The sequence below is a fragment of the Necator americanus genome, chromosome IV (assembly GCF_031761385.1).
Source record: "Necator americanus strain Aroian chromosome IV, whole genome shotgun sequence".
Classification (NCBI taxonomy): Eukaryota; Metazoa; Nematoda; class Chromadorea; order Rhabditida; family Ancylostomatidae; genus Necator; species Necator americanus.
Window position 1 is genome coordinate 154,143 of NC_087374.1, and position 21,911 is coordinate 176,053.

Here is a 21,911-nt window from a genome sequence, read left to right on the forward strand (position 1 = left end):
AACTGCCCGTAAGATGCGGCGCGTGCACAAGGCTGGCGCGCTCCAATCGAACTCGTACAAAATAGCGCGCCGAAAGGCCCGAAGCCATATCTTCCGGGCCGTTTTTTACCGCAATTAGGATGAAATGGACAGGATCACCTCTCTCTCCATAATCTACGATCCCGTATACGAGTACTCCACCTGAAATCCGTACCACCTCAGATCCGTGAGGTGATGCCTTTAAAGTACAGTTTTTCTGTGAACGAGGACATGTTGAATGTGATTGAATTGTCTAAGCTGTTTTATTTGATTCACGGTGACAACTGCGAAGTGAAAACTGTCGTATGTAGCAGTCTGTAGCATCGGTATTGTCCTTTACCAGAGAGGTTCCTCCAAAATAGCTGCAGTAACATGCAGTGTTTGCATATTATATGTAGAGAACTACTCACTTATTAGCTGTTTAAGGCTTATGAACTTGTGTCCAGCCGTACAATGACTGCAGGCGAGTCGATGCGTCAGTCAGTACTTTTATCCTTCCAGACAAGTCTGATACCAATATACCGACACCAGAAAAATGAAAGGCCTGGATGGCTTGGACTATGTAGTCACAGCCGAACCTCTTACCGACTGCGTTACATTTGCTTTTTTGTGTGAACTAAAACAAATTTATTTTTTGCAGGGTTCAGAAAACATCAAGAACATGAAAACAGTTTGTAGACCATTAGTAGGGCGCACCAACCACATCATATACAGCCAGATCAAAACTATGTGAATCGTGACGGCCACATCTGTTGTGTGACTCTCGCTAGCTCTAGTTAGGTTGCAAAACTGAGCGAGGTTCCTACAACACTTTGATCTCAACCGCTTACGCGATACCACCACAGGTGTTTACCTGACCGTGCCATATTTTTCGGCAAGGCTTTTGAAATCCATTACTTATTCTAGTACTCAACATGGGGCATCACGGAGAAGGGAAATGGTTAAATTGTCTTTGACATGACCTAGAGAACTCACAGTTTCGCTGGAAACACGTTTGCGTTCTGCGTGGACGCGGTGAATTCTGTTCACATTTGCTGCGGGAAACAAGAACACCTTGACGGCTGTAGCAGCGAACTTTGCGACGGCGAACACCTTGGCCACATGTTTGGGAACACTAAAATCACCACGACTATTAAATGATTCAATATCAGAAAAGTATGAAAATTAAGACAGAGTTTGTGATCTCTTAGGAAGAATATTTTTACTTCATACCGTTCCCCAGGGTCCTATTTGCCACTGAAATTCAGATTCGCAAGCATTTAAATCACACTCCTGTGCCTCAATCGGCATTGGCAAAGCATCACACTTTTCCTAAAGAGAAGCGAAGATTATTTCACCGCATTTAATTAAGTCACGGAGAATGCTTACTTTGGGCACGGCAGGCTCACCATATTTGGTGGTATTTGGCGTTTTCACACGGCATTCTACGAAGCGAAATTGGGTACCTTTACCACACGTTTTTGAGCACTGAAAAACGTTGTTCGCAACCTCTGGTTATTTTTTAGTTCTCCAACTACAGAAAGCAAACATACAGTATTCCATGGGCCAGGAACCCACTCATATGGGCATTTAGAAATATCACACGGGCGTTTGCTCGGTGGAGCATGAACAGCGTTACACATTCGTGGTGCTGCCCGTTTTCCTGCATTGTTCACGCAGTACACACGCCTATGTTGTTCACCTCGTGCGCACGCATCAACGCACTGAAAAGTTGGTCATTCAGTTTACTTATAATGCTATTATATGACTCTATGCTAGTTCTAATCTAGTGAATACTATCGACACTGTACAACACTCAATTCACCATATGAAATTGAAGACGAAGAGTGGCTTCTGAACCACAAATCAGATATACTACGATCATTTGGAGGCACAAGTTATGGTTGAAGAATAAACACAAACAGATATATATATATTTGAAAAAAAACTACTAATATAAGTACATTAATATATTATTAGTAATAAAGAGTAATTTAAGGGCATCACCCCGCGAATCTGGTGTAGTATGGATTTTCTTTGGAATACACCTATATCAAGTCGTAGATTATAAATACAGGGGTGGTTCCGCTCATCTCGCCCTGCATCAGTGCAAGCAGACGGCTTCGAAATGCGGTTCCTTACGACGTCCTCTACTGTAATGCGCCACTTCTGCGCCCCGCCCCGCCTGCGATTTGTCGAAAACCCTTTCGGACGCCCGGATAGACAATTCATTTCATTCGACGAATCGCAGACGGGGATGGGGCGCAAGGGTGGCGCGTTACAATAGAGGATGTCGTAAGGAACCCCATTTCAAAGCCGTCTGTTTACAGTGATGCAGGGAGAGATGAGCGGAACTACCCCTGTACTGATAATCTACAATCCTATATAGGAATACCCAAACGAAAATCCATACCGCGCCAGGTTCGACAAGAGAAAGAAAAAAAATTTATGTACACATGATGGAAAAACGTAAAGAAAATAACAGACTAACATACCTACACTGTATAGATTGCAAAACAAAACCGAAGAAATGTTGCGTATTACACGAAATGTAGCATAAAATGCCGAAATGATAAACGCTTAGTGATAGATGAGCTTGTGGAGAAGGTACATAAAAAAATAGAAGAGAAAAAAGTACATGTAGCTTCCAGTAGTATACATATAGCCTCGAGTAATAAAGTCGAATGTGCGTGTCGTGTGCATTATCAGAACAATGCCTCCACATGACTCCAGCATTAATAACACTTACAAGGCAACTTTTCAAAACAAACTTCGCTAACCTTTGACCATGGGGTAGTGCTCCAATGGTAAGCTGGGCACGCAGTAAGATAGCAGTTAGCCGTAGTCGCAGGTCGGCGAGCAGGATCGCACGCCGAGTCTGGAGCTCGCATTCGACGTCCTCGCTGACAAAACACTTCCCGATGACGCACTCCTTGTCCACAAGTTGTTGAGCACTACAGATATATCAAAGAATTAGAAAAAAATGAATATCTAAGTGATTGCTTCGAAATTTTCATTGGTTTCGAAGAAAAGGATGAATCAAATACAGATGAAAGATTACTTCGTCTGCGAGCAAATTTCAAGAAATTTATGGTGTCTATACATGTTAAAAAGGTCGCACGATGACAGACTCAGATTCACAAAAAAGAACTTCGACTGATTCGATAATTTGACATTTCGAGCTATGGAAATAATCTGCAGAAATACGATTTCGGCTCGATTTTCTTCTACTTCTGGAACCAGCTACAGTAGGCTTAATGTGTTTCTTTTCCGAAAAGTGTGCTATAAATTGAAATGTTAATTTTCGTACATCGCAGTACTAAGCTCAAGAATTGAGAACGAAAATGTTAAGAACAACTCCAGTTGGTAAACGTATAGTAGTGATGTTAGAGTTGAATAACAGATACTAAAGAGGGCAGCCACAAGGAAGACTGCAATTTCGGCATATTACAATATATTCTGTAAATTTAGCTATTTAGCAGCTATCAACGACAAATTCCTCATAATTAATGACCGATCCAAAGAATCGTCGATGTCGACATGGACGAGTTTGCAGCACAAAACTTCACCACGTGTAAACATCAACAACACAAATGCTCATATCACATGTGGTTGCGGTAGTGCCGCCAACTCTTTCTTTGTACTACTCTGATCTCTATTTTTCAATGAAATGTGGATGGATATTCGACGTTAATTTGGATCTTAGTGGCACACATAATTTTTCATTTTTCATAGATCCGGAACAAACCACATAAGTGATTTTATGATGTCTTTCTTAAGGCATACTCAGCACCGAATGTGCTCAATTGGGTGGAATCGATGTATATTCCATCACATAAGCTCTTTCTATATGCTCTTAGACACATACTTCATTTTCCCTCTCCCCTGGCCCAATCGAGAGCCCATAATGCTTACTTAGTGGAAATCATTCGGTGTAACATTCTTCTTAACATTTTAATATTGATAAGATTACAACAAAATAATTTTTTTTTTACAATCTATTGAGTGTATTGTCTGCAATAGGCAGTTTTCAAAGTGAATCTTGAAGGAAGTTGCTGGTTATTGTAGCAAGCATAACAAGGAGATGGTTGAAAGATACTAAGAAAGCGCACAATAGAACATTTAAAACACAAGGAATTTAGCAGCTTGTCTAGAATCACTTAAATGGCGCTGTTCGAAAATTTTCTAGTCTAGTTTCTAATTTTTCATCACAAAAAAGTTCACGTCATTGACGCTATTGATGCGATTTAGAATTTCTGAGATCAATTAGAAATCAACATTTCTGGCAGCAACCAGTCGAATGTGTTTCTGCCTGAAGAAGCTAGAGAAATTGTACTTCAATTCCCATTATTTTTAAGGGCTTAGTATTACCTTTTAAAATATTGATATGTAGTGGTTCACTGAGCCCTAGCATTGATGTCTATTTTTTGTTTGCGTATATACAACAGTAACGTATAACAAACATATCTCGTTAGGAGGGTTGATAGCCATAATAAATATCGAATGAGAACATACGGAGTTAGAAGGGGAAAAAGAGTACGAAAAGGTTATAAGGAAACGAAGCTATGGATCTGTGCTACGTATTATTGAAAAGTATTACAGAAATAAACGAAATGATAGAAAAGAAGGAATGTGATATATAAGGAGAAGGGAAGAAAAGACACACCGTTGACCATGGCGTTCCTCTCCATCTCGGGCAATGCATGACACGACACTTATGCTCATCAACAGGTCGTGTCGCCGCGTCGCAACGCGAGCTGGCGACGGTCGCATTTGTTGCCAAGTCGATGCAGGCAACCGCTCGTCGCCGTACTCCGCGTCCGCATTTCGCGGAGCACTGTAAGAGTAAATCCTTGCATGGAAATGATTCATGCTATGTGCATTCCTTATTGGAACCGTTTGTTACGCGAGAACTAATTTTCGTGTCAGCCATGAATTAAGTATAATAATGGGATGTTATGGTAGTTTAGGAAAAAAAAACTAACACAAAACTACTCTCCCCATCTACCACAGTTCAAAAACACAACTCGAATAAAATTTCGTTCAAGTGAGCATTCACAAAGGATTCTTTGTGTAATCTTCTTGACTAATGAGTGACGGATCCATTTACGAATTAGCTACATAGTCGATTATACTACTATAGTATAAATATTATTCATGAAAATATGAAACACCCAAAACACGGCACTCAGAAATTCAGCAAAATTGAGCGGCAACTCGCTGAATATCAGTGTATGAAAGTGGTGCAGAGGAGATGCTGCAGATCTGAACGGGACATAAATGGTGGGAATTTTCGTCGTTAAGGTGGGATTATGTTACTGATCCCTCAGCTTGCATCAGAGGTTACTTTGTGTCTTTCTATACATAAGATTTGGTAGATAGATGAACACATATACTGTTTTGATTCCGGCAGATGTCGTGCAGCTTGGTCCAATCGAACAATTTGTAGTGAGCTTTACGGAGGAGGAGATGGAATGGTTGCTGAGATCTCACAATAGCTGACACAAACTCATCTTTGCTGTAGCAAACGATAATTTAGGTTGAAACATTAGCTTGCTATAAAGTTCAAAGAAAATATGAAGCAGCTGAATGTTAGAAACAGTACTGTATCTTGTTAGTTGGTATCAACAACCCGAATCTTTCTGAACCTCATCAAAGAAAATTATGTAGTGCCCAGAAAACAAAATTTCTCAAACGAGCCCACTTACTACAGCGAATACTACTGGCTCATGCACATGGACAGTAGTTATTAGCAACAGTGCAAAGGATGGATACACATGCAGTGAAGTGCTGGACGCCAAAACTGATTTGTAGTTTGAAGTTTAGTGCAAGTGCAGGACGACACGATAATGGTCAAACACTTTATTATTAATAAATGGATATGAATTTCTCGGACCCATAAGCGATGTTGCACCTAGTAAAACAAAGTCACAAAACAACATTAATGCATCAAGATAATTAGCAACTGTATGAAGGGACAAACACGCGGACATAAAGACGAACACACAAAGCACATGAACAAAGACGAAAGACACCACGTATCGGCAGGCGAATATGCAGGCAGTCGAGCAGAGGACAAAAAAAAATGAATAAATAAAAAGCTGAACGAACGTAAAACAACCTAAGAATCATGCATATTCGATCGCCCAAGGCGATGACTCTGACACGTCTGGTAGTCTTCAGGTCGACTGTTTTGTCAGGACGCACCCACAGTTTTGTTTTCAATGTATAGCCAATGTGATTCGCTTGTGTGGAACACAAGTGAATCACATTGGCTTCATTTTATTCGCTTGTGTGGAACTTAACAGAGGCAATAAACAAGAGACAGAGTGGTAATTACAACAAAATGACGTGCAAATGCAATCCAAACGCGGATGTGCCGCAAAACTGACAAAACACTCGGAACTTCTATTGTAAAGGGCTACTCTCTCGAGTATACAGGCAAAATCAGAGAAATCCGGCGCGACGGTGGAATCAGCAGCTGTGTGGGCATTGAAAAGACATAGAAATTCATTGAATGCGACGTGAAAGTGTATAGTGACTATGAGCATGAGGACGTTTGTTGTATCTGCGACGTACCGGACTCCAGGGGGCAGCTTGCCAGATGGCTGGCGAATCGCGCTGAGACACTGGGCAGGGCGGCAACTCGCAGTCGCGCACCGCTTTCGGTTTCGCTTCACGGCACTCGCTCTCCTCCTGCGACAGAGCCGTGGCTGCATCTTCACACCAAACACGACGTCGTTGCACCCCACCACCACAAGATACAGAGCACTGAAATGAAAAAAAAACTAACTCCTGTATACTGGAAGAACTCTGGAATGAAAAAGTGCTACAAGTCTGTAGCTCTGTCTTCTGTACAGAACGCTATTCGCTGAGTAAAAAGGAAAACTCAAAGTATACAGTAACAGGCGGTATATGACAACACAGTAGTTCTAAAAGTGTGGTAGTCACAGTTGGGAACGCTGTAAAAAAATGCAGTTCTATTTTCCTAGCAGGTAGCATTTTTAAAAAAGCAAACATTGTTTTTGACTGACAAGAAAAGGAAGTAGGGATCGCGACTATTGAGAGCTCGTCAAAAACATGGAAACTAACGTGGGTCCATGGAGATATTTGCCAGGTGTTATTACTCTTCGGTGGACATGCTATTATGTTACACTCGTCGAACATTCGAGGTTTAATCGTATCGTCGCATATAAAACCGTCACAATTCACTGTTCGACGTCGCCATCCACCGCCACAGGTTACCGAGCACTGAATTTAACCACGTCAGAAAGAATCATTTCTCAAAAGTAGCAGCACAACCTTAGTCCATTCCCCGCTGACCCATCGACCGAGAGGTGGTTCACCCTTAGGACAGACGCTCAGCTTGCATGATCTCATTGAGACTGGTCTTTCGGTCACGTTGCAATCAGTATCGCTTGCAGTCTCGTCAGGGTTTTGTGGAGTGCATATCACACTACGGGTTTGATACACGTGAATACCACATGTTGCTGGACACTGAAATATAGCGAAGATAATAGCTTTTTGGAAGCATGATAGTTCGATCTCACTCAAATTTTGCATGATTCATCAACTTTTCGATAACTTATGTGAGGCAAAATAGTCAACACTGTCCATTACGGCTAACTTTTCGGTATTGTCTCTTTTACCTGGCTAAAGCAACGACTACGAAACGTTACTCGTAACAAAGACAGTCGTGCAGCAATCCGGTTAATCAGCGGATTGCTTGCTTCTACTAAGATGAAACTCTACGATTACCGGCATCCATGGACCAGTTTGCCAGTATGCGCAAGCTTTCACACGGCATTGGCGCTGATCTTCGACTTTCTCCAGATCTCTACAGTATTCAGGAGGCAAGTCTCGAGCGTGATCTCGACATTTGACCTGCAAGTACCGCACTAATTTCCGACACAAACAAATTTCTTTATTTCAGATGGAGAAAATCTGATCCCTTACACTGCGAAAACTTGTTTAGCAAAAAGTAACGGTAATTCAAACTCCACTCATCGACTGTATGTTAATCAAATGTATTAGAGCTCAATGGAGAGCTAGCTACCTTGAGAGAAGAATAAACAAACGCGTATCATTATCATGCTATATAATAACGAGCTTAATCTGTCACGTATGTATGTGTGGTGTGTGTGAGGCGAAATTCGAAAACGCGATGAGACGTGTCCAACGGCGTTAGATAGGTGTGCTGGGGCCGCAAACTTATAGAATGAGGTAAGACAGATTCCACGGCGTCCAATTTATACTCTGGCCCTCCAAAACGGTAAATTGGAATGGTCGGGTTCGCTAGCGTCAAAGGGTTTGGAGTTGAAGTTTGAATCTTCTCTAGATGTAAAACCTACGCGTATAGCAAGAAAAATATGTTGGATCTTTCGCTTTTTTTATAATAAAAAAAAGAGGAAGAAAGCGTTGTTAGAAAAACACAAATCTAATTCCACAGAAAATGCTACTACTATGATCTTTCATTGATCAGTGAAGGGGAACGAAGAGAACACCACAGATAATCTGAAGTCCGGCTTTAGTCGGACGTTCAGACAGGTAAATTCGTAAACTCACTAATCTTCTCTGTGTTCCATTTCCGCAAGGAGTTGAGCATTCCGACCAAGGTCCGGTGGCCCATCTGATTGGAGGAACATCAGCCGGTTGTGCGAGCAGATCGGAAACTCGTGTCTGACATGCATCTCGCTCGCATGTTCTTCTTTCGCGTGGACGAGATGACTACATAGGAGGAGCAGAATTAAAAATAGTAATACACTCGTGATATTACGAATAAGGAAAGATCACTTTGTCACATAGGAAATCCTTCACAAGTTCTTTCTTTGGTCCCGAAGTACATTGCGCACGACGAGTCTGAGTACCATTACCACACGTCACCGAACACGGACCCCAAGCAGATACTTCCCATGAAGTACATGGAACCAAGCTGCAATACGTAAACTTTAAAACTAACGCAAAAAAGGCTAATTGGCTTACTTGCACGACTGCTGTGTTGTTGGAGGACTTGCGTCTCCGCAGAATGACTGATCGACGGCTTGCTCGCGGTAGATGCACTCGGCAGAACGACGTCGCACGCCTGATCCACATGTGACGGAACACTGAGTAGCGATTAAAGGGAAAATATTCGATTCTACACAGTATTCTTCCCCACTCACTGCGCTCCAGTCGGCTGTTCTCCAAAATGGACACGGACCTTGGTTGCACTGGCGGTGAGAAGCAGGTTGTTCTTCACCTCCAGCTAGACATAACTCAGACCTCACATCTTCACCACGGGCATCCACACATGACACACGACGTGTCGACCAACCATCTTGACACGACACCTGCACTTCTAATGATTTAGTGCCCCTCAATTTGATATTGAATCCAACAACATACACTGCATGGCGTCCACTCTCCAACTTTCCATGAGGGGCAGGCGGGGCGAGAGCAAGGTTTTTGAACGATACGTTCACGGTAATTACATCTTCCTGGAAATGTACCGATTAAAATAGTTAATAATAACAACGGATATGTTTTTCAGCTATCTACCGTACAAAAGCGTGTCAAATGAAAGACTAACGCACCAGATTCGAGCTGCCTTCCATCTCTGTCCACACAGATTGCCTCTCTGGTTTGAATCCCGTCACCGCACGTTACTGAGCACGTCGACCATTGGCCAAATGACCATGCGGTGCACATATGCTCGTTACAAGGCTCTCGGTCGTGCTAGAAGATTCAGCCCCACTTTTTTCGAAAAATAAAAAAGAGAACAGGTTCTAAAGTAGTATCCTCAGCGTGGATTACCTTAGGTCCACACCGCGACTGATGTGTTTCCTTGTCAGCTGCATCCATGCATTGCGCATGGCGCATACGAACGCCTCCGTCGCAGGATCGGGAGCACTGCAAAGTGGAATTTGAAGCTCAGAACAAACATATCATGCAGACCAACAGCACCTCCGACCAGTGTCCATATACCCATCTTGGGCAAGGATAACGGTTGCATTCCTTCTCAGTGTTTTCTTTAGCCTCGCCTACACACAAGTGATCGGGTACAACACGGTTGTGGTCGTCCACACAGACTACACTGCGACGAGAAACGCCGACGGAGCCGCAAGTTTGGGAGCACTGCAATGGAAACAGTCGCAAAATGCAGAAATTGTGAATCTCATTTGTATATGTATATGTATATGTATATTACTATACTATATATTGCTTATACTTGCATGTATTTTATATATGCATATATAAATATATATATAAATATAAATACAAAGAAGCTTGAGAATTAACAACTACACAATTAATCCAAGTAAATCTGATAAGCTAAACAAATTTACCGGGGACCACTCGCTGTAACTCCATCGCCGACCTGAGCAATCGACAAAGCAGGTTACTCTCTCGGAAGGTCGACTGAAAAAAAAAACCATGTGCAGGTATTGAATACGTAAGAGAAGGTCCCCAGGTATAGAGCACATCGAGAGAGGTTCATTCATATGGTTGAGGTTTTACACGAATATAGAGAAGCTCCCTGTTGCATTGTTTGCAGGGTCAAAGGTATGTGTGAGTGTCGTAATCATACTTGATCTTTGTCTCAGAAGTAAGATGGGGTAATATTTGAATAAATGATTGAGGAGGACACATTTCTTGCGCAGCGCAAGTAGTTTAGCTAAGGACGGGGTGTTGACAAGCAGGGAGAGGCAAGAAGTCTCGCAGGATATGGAACAGTGACGAATGGATGGATTGTGTGCTAGCTGTGAACGTTGGGCAGAGCTATATTCAAAGACGACATATCTCGGCGAAGATGCGGGCAACCGAGTCATAACACCAGGTCGCCGATTAAGTAAGTAAACTAATGCGTACATTGGTGGGAGGTTCAGTGACGATTGCTCATCTAACTTCTGTCAGAGATAAATCCGTGAAAGAAATTGGTTTTTTTAGGCGTAGAATAATGATGTTGTTAAATGAACTTGCTTCTCATATGATCGATTATAAATTATTGTTTGGGAAAACGCTGGATTCTCCCGGAGTAAACAGGTGGAGCTTATATGTTGAAGGTGAATCCAAATCCCTCGCACCTCCTAATCACTTGAAAGCAGGCTTTTTTCCAGACCAACGTGTGGGTTACAAGAATGTTACTAGTCAGTCCCGGCACAGCAGAAACAGGAAGTCCGTCCACTGAATCCACCTTCGTCTCAGGGTAGGCACAAGATCGCTTTTAGGCCGTGATTTGCCCCTAATCTACCACCTTGAGCACCGTAGCCTCGCGAGTAACCGGCTGTGATTCCTCTAGTGAGGAGGATCCGTGGACTCAGCGCATACCTTTTATTTACTTCAAAAGAGGCAAGATTTTCCCTACTAGAATATTGTTTTACTTTCTTCACATTTCCTATCGTTTTCTTGAGAGTTAGTTGATAAAGAGCAGCGAAATTCGCTAAAGTTTCCAATTTCTTCTCAACTACCTTTCAAAGAAGAAGAAGAAGAAGAATACAGGTATTGAGGACGTTGATTTACTCACTTTACAGCGCAAACCAACGCAGTGCTCCGCAAATCTACAAAATGCATCTTTATTCCCGTTCGTTCTTTTTTCTTTGGTACCTATTTATAAATGTTAGCGTACCAAAATCCACAATAGTCTTGCATTTATTCTAAAAAAAGTGTTCAGTGTCCACCGCAAAAATCACCTCCTAATCTGCGCGTAAATGTTGCCACTTCGATTTTCTTCAACTATATTTATTTTGCCTTCTGTTTACTACGTTACATTATTCCTTTTTTAATTTATTTACTATTTTTTAAAATTTGTTTCCAAAATTTCATTCATAATATTTAATTTCTGATTTCTAAATACTATACTAGAGAGGGTGAGAGGAAGAGGTGTAATAAGGGTGGGGAGGAAGGGGGTCTTTTTGGGAGGATCGCATCCCAGCTAAACGTTTGGCTCTTAGAGGGAGTGTCCATTTCCTCTTGTTGGGGTATTACGTAGTACTCAGCTGATAAAAATGAGAAAAAATACATAAATAAAATCAGAAAAATGAGATAAAATACCTAACAGCATCGGACGGAGCGACTTCTCTCTACTGATGTCCTTATAAACTACTCTGTTAAAAATTGCTATCATCATGATAGTGCCAAACGGTGGGGCGTAGACGCGTCCGCGATAAGTGCTCGTTGTTACTTACTTCGATCTGTCACAGTCCTCATCTCTAATAATCGTTTGTCGCACTCCTTCCACTTTCACACAATAAACTCGTTGCTTTTTCTCTCCAGATCCGCACTGTGCTGAGCAGCGTGAGACATCCTCAGTCATCCACCTAAGCAAAAAGTGTGAATTTCTTTAAAAAAAAATCGCAGCTAAGCTCACTTCGTCATGCATTCGATATTGCACATTCGCGTATTCGTTTGGGGCCGTCGCGCAGTGCACATGCGTTCACTTGTTTGTCGATTATTGGATGAGTCGACGCAAATGATTTCCTGATTCTGTGTACCTGAGAGTAAGAAACATCAGCATTAGTGAGAAAGATGATACAGCCATCGCACCAAATTGAGTACAATGTGTTTAAACGTAGAAAATCTCCCCGTGTACAGAATTCTATCATCTAACGTATTTCACCTTGGCATATTCTGTCACAAGCACTCCACTGATCACCAACTCTCCAGTGGTAGTTGCTCGTTGCTGGACTCCGAGGAGACGAACTCTGAAAACGAATAATAATCGTTGATGATAGAGGAAGACGTATATGTGAACGCTTACATCGACGGCAGTCATGTACTCGTAGCTTATGTCCGGTGGTAACAAATTCCCGACAGAGAGGACGTGTACATAAATGTCGATTCTTAAGAAAAAAAGTATGAGTTCTCATGCGCAATTATCCCGTTTTAAATGGCCATTTCTGCTACTTCTCCAGTTATGTTTTTGCTAGTGATAAGAAAGAAGCTTGTGGTAAATCGTTGATGGGCTCATCTGGAAAGCGTTCATAGAAATTACACCACCTACCTGATGGGTCCAGTACCGTTGATCCGCTCGACTACATTATCACTACCAGAGTACTCAAGGATCACATCTTGTATAGGAATTTGTTGGCGAAATACACTGACTTGATAGTGACCATTCAGCAGGAACTCGCCGTTCGAAGCTCGAAGTGCTGTAGAGAGGATAATAGCGAAGCAAAAAATATTAACGTGATATGATTTTTTTGGAACGAAACAGTTCAATATTTTTTTCGTTTTTGTGACTCACAAAGGTAATTATCGTCGTCTTTTTGATTATTGTATCCGTGCTGCCGAATATCTATGTTCGCAGAGCCAGCGGGGATTTTCATCACCTACAAGAAGTTCTCGCTCACACATTTTTACCATTCTCTTTGAAAAAAAAGGTAGCCAACAGCATTGTATCCGAATGATCCCCTCTCGTTGTATGTTCCCTTTACTGTTCTGCAGGTCGTTCCGTCTCCACCACAAATGCCACACTTGTCCCGAGTCATCGTGGAATGCAAGCGGTGATCGCATCCAGCCTGAACGATCTCGTTCAATCAAATACTCAAATGTGATAGTTTTCAGCTAGTCTTTAAAGACGCTTTAAACAAGAAAACATATGGGTGAATGGTAGTTTTCTTTTCTTTAGTTGCAACAACACACCTTCATACAAGTGCCATCAACGCAGATATCATCACCGTTCCTATCGCAAGGAGTGCCATCAATGACCTATAAATATGAGTGCAATTGAGAATATACCTAAAGTGATTTTAGGAAAACGCTACGTGAAGTGAAAATTAAGAAGTGTGGCAAAAAATTTACATATATATATATATATATATATATATATCTGCTAGAATATCTGCACTTTTATAGAATTTGTGCAGACCAAAAAGGATAGTTGGCAACAAAAGTGAAAAGACCAACCACTTACAAGCTAAATGTAACATTACTGGCTTAAACTTGTGTCTTTCACGATGGTAACTATAAAAAGTGAAGCACTGTTCAGAAGCACAGCATTTAAAGTTAATGGATATGAGTGGACACCAGCCGCCCACGAAGCGGCCATACAAAAGGTAACCACCACTCCTACAGGTTTATTTCTCGAGCAAAATAGAATTTAAAAAAATTAAAAAATCCCAATCACGTTTGCTCTTAACTTCTTCCTGTTATATTAATTTTTCTAACCCTGTTAGAAGCCCGAAACACAGGTCATACGTTGTAATTAATGCTTGTTTTTTTTTTTAAATTTGCATTTGGATGTTTGCAATTTCATTGGTGTAGTGACGAGTTATGTACGTATAATAACTTTTCCTTCAATTCATATTCATAATGAAAGCTACTAGCTCGCCCACTTTTTCCTTCAACAAGTAGAAAGCAGCGCTGCCAGCCACGCGACAGTAGAGTTTGCAACGTTCGTTATCGGCAACAGCGGTATACTTTGGAACCCATGTCGTCCTTGTCGGAATTCCATGAATACCCACATCCTGTACATTTCATTTGTTTTCCGCCTGCTTGTTTAAACAGAAAACGAAATATAGTAATATAGTTTACCTTGTTATTGAATTCTGCACATTGAATCTCTCGGAACCCTGGTGTATCCCAAGGACAGTCAGCCACGCTGCAAGAACGGTAACGTTCCCGTTGACCGACACAGTACTTGCCTCCGTTTGCAGGCCTAAAAGGAGAAATTAGGTGAAATGAACAGGGGAAGACCTTTCAACTACGACTTAAATATGAGCCAAATCAAAGAGACTATGAGTTATTTTTCTTTGCAAAAAAAAAAACGCTTTACTTGGGGCTGTCGCAGTCTCTCAGAGCCCTCTGAACTCCACCACCACATGTTCTGCTGCATGTTTCCCATGGCCTCCATTCGCCCCAACCACCATCAACCTTAGCACGATGTTCGGCTCCTATCGATACGCATTCTCCTCGATGGCATTGCTGAAAACCAGCAGTCACGTAGGGAACAGATTTGGAGTATCATATCATAGTGTGTTATAAATGAATCGCTGAGCGAGAATGACCACGCCACATGGACCGCTATGCAGAGAAGTTTCAGCTCGGACTGGACTGACTTCACGGCTTCTCTTAACTATATATGACCTTTTAAGCTATCAGAGTGCTAGGCGGTTGGCCGACCGTTTTTATGTAAAAATGAAATGAATGAGACTCGTTGCAATGCTGGAAAGATGATTCCATACTTCTTCTGAAGACATCGTACGAGAAAGATTTCAATGCGAGGACATCTCCAACAGCAAGTAGGGCTTGGAATGTAGTTTCCAGGTGTTAGCGAAGACGCAGAGCACTCCCCTCAGATCCATAACTCAGACGGGTCGCGAACATTAGACTGACCAATTTACTCGACTGAACACTTCTTTACGCACACAGAAGAGATTAAATGGATACACAATTTCAGCAGCACGTTCTTAAGGAGATTCGACAAGTGATTCCATCATCAAGTCACCTCACCAAACACATGCGAGCTGTATTCCTCGAAAGCAAAAAAAAAAAAACACTGTTAGGTCAGCTTATCTCAACACCAATTCTTAATGATATTGATATCTTAATGATATTTAAGGCAAATTACACAATACTTTGACGATTTTTGTTTTCGAGTATTGTAATAGAAATTGAATGTACTGTGAAAAAAAAACTGGAGAAAGCAGAAATTTTTGGCTGCGTTTGCATATCGATTCTAACAAAACGCACCATTCTTCCTGTTTTGTCACAAGGAGTTCCATCGGCCCATGGCATATGTTGTGTCCTGCAACCCATTTGGCTTCCGTAGTATGTTGCACACCACAGACGACGACAAGTTGGCTAAAGAGAGCAAATTAATGTCCATATCCTATGTATTCATACCACTTGGTAATGTTTTATACCCGACAATTCAACACTATCATAATTTGAAATCTGCGGAAAAGTTGAGATTAGCTCTGTGATATTGTAAAAGACCAGAACACAGTGACCCTTCTGCATAAGTTTTAGTCTTACTTATTTTTCAGCAAGATACAGGGTATGATTTTATGAAGGATAGAGCCGAGCACAATGACCTTTCAGAATAAGTGTTTCAGTCTTAATTATTGACATGCGCTATACCGGGTACTTTATGAAAGATAGAGACAGTAAGTGGTTCAGAGCTACGTTAGTAATATGACCACTACGGCAAGTTCGTACGTTACAGAAAGAGTTAGTGACTACCCATAGGAACTGATAGGAAGAATTCCCAGTAAAAATAGGAATTAATAGTCGAGCATTAGAAGGATCCTGGTATTCACATACAACAGAAGTTCTTTCCGTTTGTCGAGAGAAGTCGTTTTTAATGTTTTTTTTTGAGAAATGCAAAGGAGAATACTGCTGACTTCAACACATGTAAAGACCTTTTAATGAACTCTTAATTAATCTTCGGGGTCTCATCAATGTCTCGTGATCTACAATTTGCTGTCTTTCAGATGCTTGATGTCAGCCGACCTTATAGAGTTAACTCCCTTGTTCCACTTTACAGTCATCGAAGTGGCCGTACATCACATCAACACAAGTAAAATATAACTAAAGTCATCAGTGCGTTGAATGCTGACATCTGCACTGACTACAGTTCACACGGGTGTACACCTATCGCGCATTAGTTTTGGTCAAAAGGTGTAACTATTTACCATGTAAGGACAAAGTTCGGACTGAGGCCCAAAGACGAATTTGCACTGCTGGCTGACGTCATACTTTCTTCCCGGAGCATCGTCTTCGAAAAGCTGTTCGTAGTACTTTCGCTGAACTGGCTGGTCGAACAAGCACTGAATCTGACCACGGTTGTTGCTGAAAAGTTGAGTTAAAGTGCTCTATCATCGACCCCGATGATGTATAAGAGGCGTGGTATAAAGGACCGTTCGCGGTCATGGTTATGCTATGATTACGACTTGTACGGTCAAAGAGTGCGGCAGACTACGCTCTGCCCACCTTTTCATCCAACTCTATTGCTGACAATTGTTCTACTCACCTGTACTCACATAATAAAGACATTCCACTGAACCACCTCTTTTTGGTCTGTTCAAATAGGGTTATAAAATACCCTAAAGTCTCTAGTCACCCACTCACACAGTTTGGTGCATCGGCCGGGAATCAAACAGTGTGAGTGGGTGACTAGAGACTTTAGGGTATTTTATAACCCTATTTGAACAGACCAAAAAGAGGTGGTTCAGTGGAATGTCTTTATTATGTGAGTACAGGTGAGTAGAACAATTGTCAGCAATAGAGTTGAATGAAAAGGTGGGCAGAGCGTAGTCTGCCGCACTCTTTGACCGTACAAGTCGTAATCATAGCATAACCATGACCGCGAACGGTCCTTTATACCACGCCCCTTATACATCATCGGGGTCGATGATAACGGTTGTTGCTGAAAAGTTGAGTTAAAGTGCTCTTCGTTCCTTACTGTCTAGTTGGATGTTCTTTAGAAGTTATCGTTGCAGATTGTTGGAACTAAATGCAAATGCAACACAAAATATACATAGCATTATTAGAATCCTAAAGTACTGGTTACTGTTTGAAAATCTTTCGCAAAACTGCAGGAAAATCGCATTCGATCGTTCAACGAACTATGTCCTTTTGAAAGTCTACACAACTAAGTTCGAGTGCATATGATGAGCGTAGTGATAGTGATTAATGACTGTCGAGCAACTGGTGATGTACAGAAAGAATAACACACGAAAGAAAAAGAAGTAAGTCGTTGCAAATCTCAGACACTGATGCGGGTTGTTTATTTTGAAAGGAAACACGCGTTCTGCACAAAAAAACTGCACTTGTTCTTGCACTACGAAAATTTCTAGTGAGTGAATCAAACTAACTCAAGAAAGCGCTCGAGCATCCCACTAGAACACGTGCTCCAACTCCATGGATGAGTATTGTACTCCAATGTAGGTGCCATGATGTGAAAGTTGTGTTTTGCTAATTGCATGTACTGTGCACACTTTCGCTCATCGTCATGTGGAATATTGAATCTAAAATCAATCAGATCATGTCAGCGATATCTGTTACAGAAATTTCGAGTCTGCTCACATGTGTCCAAGTTCATGAGCGATAGTGAAGGCTGCACTAAGTCCATTGTCCTCGATGATAGCACAACTTTTGCCGGCGTCGCACATGGTGCCCAACTCGGCCAACCCCAGAGTGTCGCATTTTCCAGGTGCCCTAAAGCGTGCGTAAATTCAAAAAGTTGTTTCTGTCTGTCCAGGTGTTAAACATATGGTTGTGCTGAAGGTTGTAAGCAGTTTTTGAGACGAAACTCAGCGGTAGCCGTTTACTGCATATGTGCACATCTGTAGGTCTAGCACATGTGCAACACTATGAGTTATGTTTGACAAGTTCCGGTACAATGGAGTAAAAAGAAAACGGGTGGACGGGGACACTAAGTGTTGTCTATGCTATTAAAGAGGACCAAGACATTTCGTGCCCCTTGTTACTTGTTTTTCTATGTGTCATTCATTCTCTGTTAATGGTTAAGCAAACCTTGTTAGGAGAAAGTTTGGCTCAGAGAGAACTATTAAAATTCATCAAGCGCAACCTATCTAAGCTAACGTTGGGAAATTCTCAAAGTTGCAGTCTCAGCAACTAGATCAAAGTGGGACCCCGCTCCCTCGAAGGGTCTCAGTCGATTACATACCCTAGTTCTATCGAGGCAACTGCATCAGGCATTGGATCTTTAGGTCGTCGACTATACTAGGTTCGTCAATTTTCATTGATACCACGAAGTTCAATTGCGGCATTTATTGGTTTTGTCTTGTGAATCTCTGAATTTCAGAGGAAAATTACGTTCACTACACAAGCTAGGAATTTAGGATAAACCGCTGAGCTATGTGATTGATCCGCAATGTACCTAGCGCTTAATTGAAAGAGGTAATATTCATTGAAAACGACGTTCGTCTGTCACAGACTCAAAATCATTAACAGAACAATATAAAGTGCTGCTAAAAAATGTGGTGGATCCAAGTTGTTGATGTCGCCTACCGAAGTTGCTAACTTCATTTTTGATACTCGTTTACACAGAGCGGAGCGATCGTCACGAACGCTACAATCTGTTCACCAATTCCTAGCAAAAATTGGGTCGAAATCGATCATGTTAACCTTTATTGCCCCGAAGTATAGCAGCGGCATCGAGAAACGGAAACCATACTTCTAAATGTACAGAAGAACTCGAAAGGTGGTTTTCTTGACTTGAGGAATGGAATTTGTTGGAATAATAGTATACAACTAGAAGTGAAAGCTGCATTCTCGGTAGCATCAATTCTTAATTTACATATGTGAATAATCTATTAAAGTAAATGGTCTACAGTTCCTATGTTACAGATAGTTGTCACTCAGCTTCATGATGAATTGAAATTGTTGCTAGTTCGAATACTCTCGTCACTGTCTGCATTCAGGTATTCGGAGCGCCGCATACCATAGCGTTGCGTAGCGTAACGCGGCTTTTGGAGTTAAGCCAATTTCTCCAGCTGACTTCTGTTTGTCTATTGATCTGATGACTCAGTCTATCTCATCGACTTGCAGGAGAACATTGCATTTTCAATATTTCTCACTGTCTCGTTCTTCAAGCAGTTGCTATTTACCAATCCTGACAATCCTAATACCAAGAACTGTATCTGGAAAACCGGATGTGGGTGTGAGACCGAACAGAAATCCAGTTCTTTATGCTTAATGTTTGAGATTTCAGATTCAATCACCTGCATATGTCGCCTCTGGTGAGAAGAATGGCGACGTCGTGGTGGTTTGGACTGTCTTCGTCGCGATCGTTGTACAGCTGCTGCCATCGACAGAATTGTTGTAGAGTGTCTTGAGCGTTTGAAGTAACGTGAGGACCAGCCTAAACAAGTTAGTTTAAGCGAAATTCAAATGAACGACTTCGTAATAATGACAATTAGTTCGGGGATTTTTGATTTTCTTTTTCCTATTTTGAACCGTCTGTTAATGATACCCTGTTGTAAGAGGCTAAAGGAAGATTCCGTTTAGGTTTTTGCATCACAACTGAATAGGTTTGGTGAGCTTCTTCTTTAAACTCTCTTCCTTAAATTGCATTTGCTCGCTCATCATCTGTTTCCTCTTCTTTTTCCTTCCTATAACATATACACCGAAGTAGCGCGACACCAGTGCTTTCACAGTTCAAAATTGTCGTGTCTTAGTGATTAGCCTGAAGGCAATGTCCTTCGTGCTATTTTATTGCGGTACTCATAAGTTCCCATGAACGTCTAAAGCCGTTCTCACACTTTCTGTCCAGACGCGGAGCAGCGCGAGGAGTGATATAACCCGCCACTTCGAGCACTTACGCAACTGAGACGTTCAGATGACTTCGACCCTACTGAGCGGATCCGCTTGCGCAACTGCATCGAGCTCCAGGTTGTTTTAATTCGACTATAATGCGGCTGACCGGGCAAAGGTTATTGCCGGCGACTAGAGACAGTGACATATGTAATGCGCAGAACTGCTGCGATTATTCGTCCTTTTGAGAAATGGATTGAATTATTTTCATAATCGGTGCAAAACGAGAAGGACGGACAGTTGCGCAGGCGGCAGCGCTTGAAGCAGTGCTTCGGAGGCAGCGGTTGGAATCGAAGTCGGACCATTGCGAACTGCAGAGATGGGTGGCAGTAGTGAGGATCCTCACACGATCTCAAGCGCTGCGCTCCACGGCGCTGATTGCGCAACGGTCCGTGCTTCACGTCGCTTTGACCCTACTATGTGAACTGTTCTAAGATGTCTGCCTACTTATTTCCTCACTTTTTCTTCTCTTTGAAACACAGAAGTTTTGAGGACATGATGTTACAACTGTTCAGTGTTGTCGAACTGTCAATAATTTGTAAGTTGAAGTTTCTGTGTTTATGCGGAAGCAACTTGAAATGCAATCTTTCGCACCTTTCGTTTTGGGAAACTCGCTCTATTCTGAGCGTCAAACTCTTCCGTTGCGGAATTTCTGTGTTTTTCAGTTGTTCCTGGATAAATTCCTCCCATCAGCGCAAGTGGTAACGCACCAAATAGTTTACCGCTGCCTCTCGTTCACAAAGTCTACTATTGTGGTTCTCAAATTTCTCAACATTTATTACTTCTACCCATTCAAAGAAGCATTAGTAGAGCTTGGCGCCGCTACACCTCGCCGTCATTGGCATTAATGTCCTTATACTGGTGAATCTGCTTCGTTTTTGATAAGTGTTGATGACGGGGAGCTTGATTGCAGCAATCGCCGCGAATCCCTTCCACGTAATCAATACTTATCAGTAATCAAATCAACATCGCTAGCGTTAGTGTCCATCACAGACGAGGACGGGGTGCAGCAACAGTTATTATGATTTCGCTGTTTAACTCGTGTCAAAGAAAGAAAAAGCTCTAAATGTTGCAAAATCTACTTCAACGAAGTCATTTACTACTATTACTTTCATGGTTTTATACTAACGATAACTTTATCAAAATTCACTACTTTCTGTGGTGCACGCTTTATGTTAGTTAAGTTGTGCTATCTACGTTTGTTTTTTGAAACACTCGTTTCTCATCCTTTTTTTGTTCTGTTGATTCACTTTGCTTCACCAATTTTCTCCTATCAACTTGTCAGGCAAGCAAATATCAAACTCAGGCGCCTATCCCTCACTTTCTTTTTTGTTTTTTTTTTCTGGTTTGCAGTGTTTCGGACTAAAACTCACATTTTCGTGTTTGAGGATGATGATTTTCACAACAACGACATTTATAGATGCTCGTAATGATTGGTGACGATAAATTGATGCTACCTGAAGATCGAAAAAATCACTAATTATAACAATTACAATAATTATTTAGTGATTTGTTATCCCACACTTTGGTGGAATAGTCTCCGTTTAGTAGGTTTACAACTTACAGTAGAAAATAGGGTAAGTATATACGACTCGAGGTTGTATCCGTGGTATTCGTGCATTTTGGAATCCGCCACAACAAGGACCTGAACAAAG

General features: G+C 41.7%; 2 protein-coding genes across 3 annotated transcripts in view; one reads left to right on the forward strand and one right to left on the reverse strand.

Moving 5' to 3' along the window:
- RB195_000033 (uncharacterized protein) overlaps positions 1–21,911 on the reverse strand; it is a gene marked incomplete at both ends in the record, with an annotated part of 30,955 nt that overhangs the window by 6,077 nt on the left and 2,967 nt on the right. Inside the window, 37 exons of one of the 2 annotated variants that reach the window (XM_064196157.1) lie at positions 994–1,132; positions 1,231–1,329; positions 1,387–1,485; positions 1,551–1,721; positions 2,778–2,951; positions 4,664–4,834; positions 6,577–6,768; positions 7,090–7,248; positions 7,300–7,494; positions 7,756–7,881; positions 8,563–8,724; positions 8,791–8,929; positions 8,980–9,101; positions 9,159–9,326; positions 9,382–9,473; positions 9,570–9,711; positions 9,790–9,885; positions 9,940–10,110; positions 10,323–10,395; positions 12,162–12,293; positions 12,344–12,467; positions 12,593–12,677; positions 12,734–12,815; positions 12,977–13,124; positions 13,220–13,304; positions 13,365–13,493; positions 13,618–13,683; positions 14,310–14,441; positions 14,509–14,632; positions 14,750–14,898; positions 15,667–15,777; positions 16,611–16,767; positions 17,793–17,945; positions 18,004–18,135; positions 19,665–19,804; positions 21,630–21,713; positions 21,821–21,901. In XM_064196157.1, the coding sequence (XP_064052038.1) occupies positions 994–1,132; positions 1,231–1,329; positions 1,387–1,485; positions 1,551–1,721; positions 2,778–2,951; positions 4,664–4,834; positions 6,577–6,768; positions 7,090–7,248; positions 7,300–7,494; positions 7,756–7,881; positions 8,563–8,724; positions 8,791–8,929; positions 8,980–9,101; positions 9,159–9,326; positions 9,382–9,473; positions 9,570–9,711; positions 9,790–9,885; positions 9,940–10,110; positions 10,323–10,395; positions 12,162–12,293; positions 12,344–12,467; positions 12,593–12,677; positions 12,734–12,815; positions 12,977–13,124; positions 13,220–13,304; positions 13,365–13,493; positions 13,618–13,683; positions 14,310–14,441; positions 14,509–14,632; positions 14,750–14,898; positions 15,667–15,777; positions 16,611–16,767; positions 17,793–17,945; positions 18,004–18,135; positions 19,665–19,804; positions 21,630–21,713; positions 21,821–21,901 (4,804 nt within the window). Of the gene's footprint in view, positions 1–993; positions 1,133–1,230; positions 1,330–1,386; positions 1,486–1,550; positions 1,722–2,777; positions 2,952–4,663; positions 4,835–6,576; positions 6,769–7,089; positions 7,249–7,299; positions 7,495–7,755; positions 7,882–8,562; positions 8,725–8,790; positions 8,930–8,979; positions 9,102–9,158; positions 9,327–9,381; positions 9,474–9,569; positions 9,712–9,789; positions 9,886–9,939; positions 10,111–10,322; positions 10,396–12,161; positions 12,294–12,343; positions 12,468–12,592; positions 12,678–12,733; positions 12,816–12,976; positions 13,125–13,219; positions 13,305–13,364; positions 13,494–13,617; positions 13,684–14,309; positions 14,442–14,508; positions 14,633–14,749; positions 14,899–15,666; positions 15,778–16,610; positions 16,768–17,792; positions 17,946–18,003; positions 18,136–18,607; positions 18,640–19,664; positions 19,805–21,629; positions 21,714–21,820; positions 21,902–21,911 lie in introns of those variants that run through there. The other variant, XM_064196158.1, reaches the window with a different exon arrangement.
- Positions 19,124–19,768, forward strand: RB195_000034 (uncharacterized protein; the record flags this gene model as incomplete). The annotated part of the gene is made up of 4 exons (XM_064196159.1): positions 19,124–19,144; positions 19,291–19,364; positions 19,492–19,597; positions 19,655–19,768. 4 exons carry the CDS (start codon positions 19,124–19,126, stop codon positions 19,766–19,768), a joined length of 315 nt encoding a protein of 104 aa, XP_064052040.1.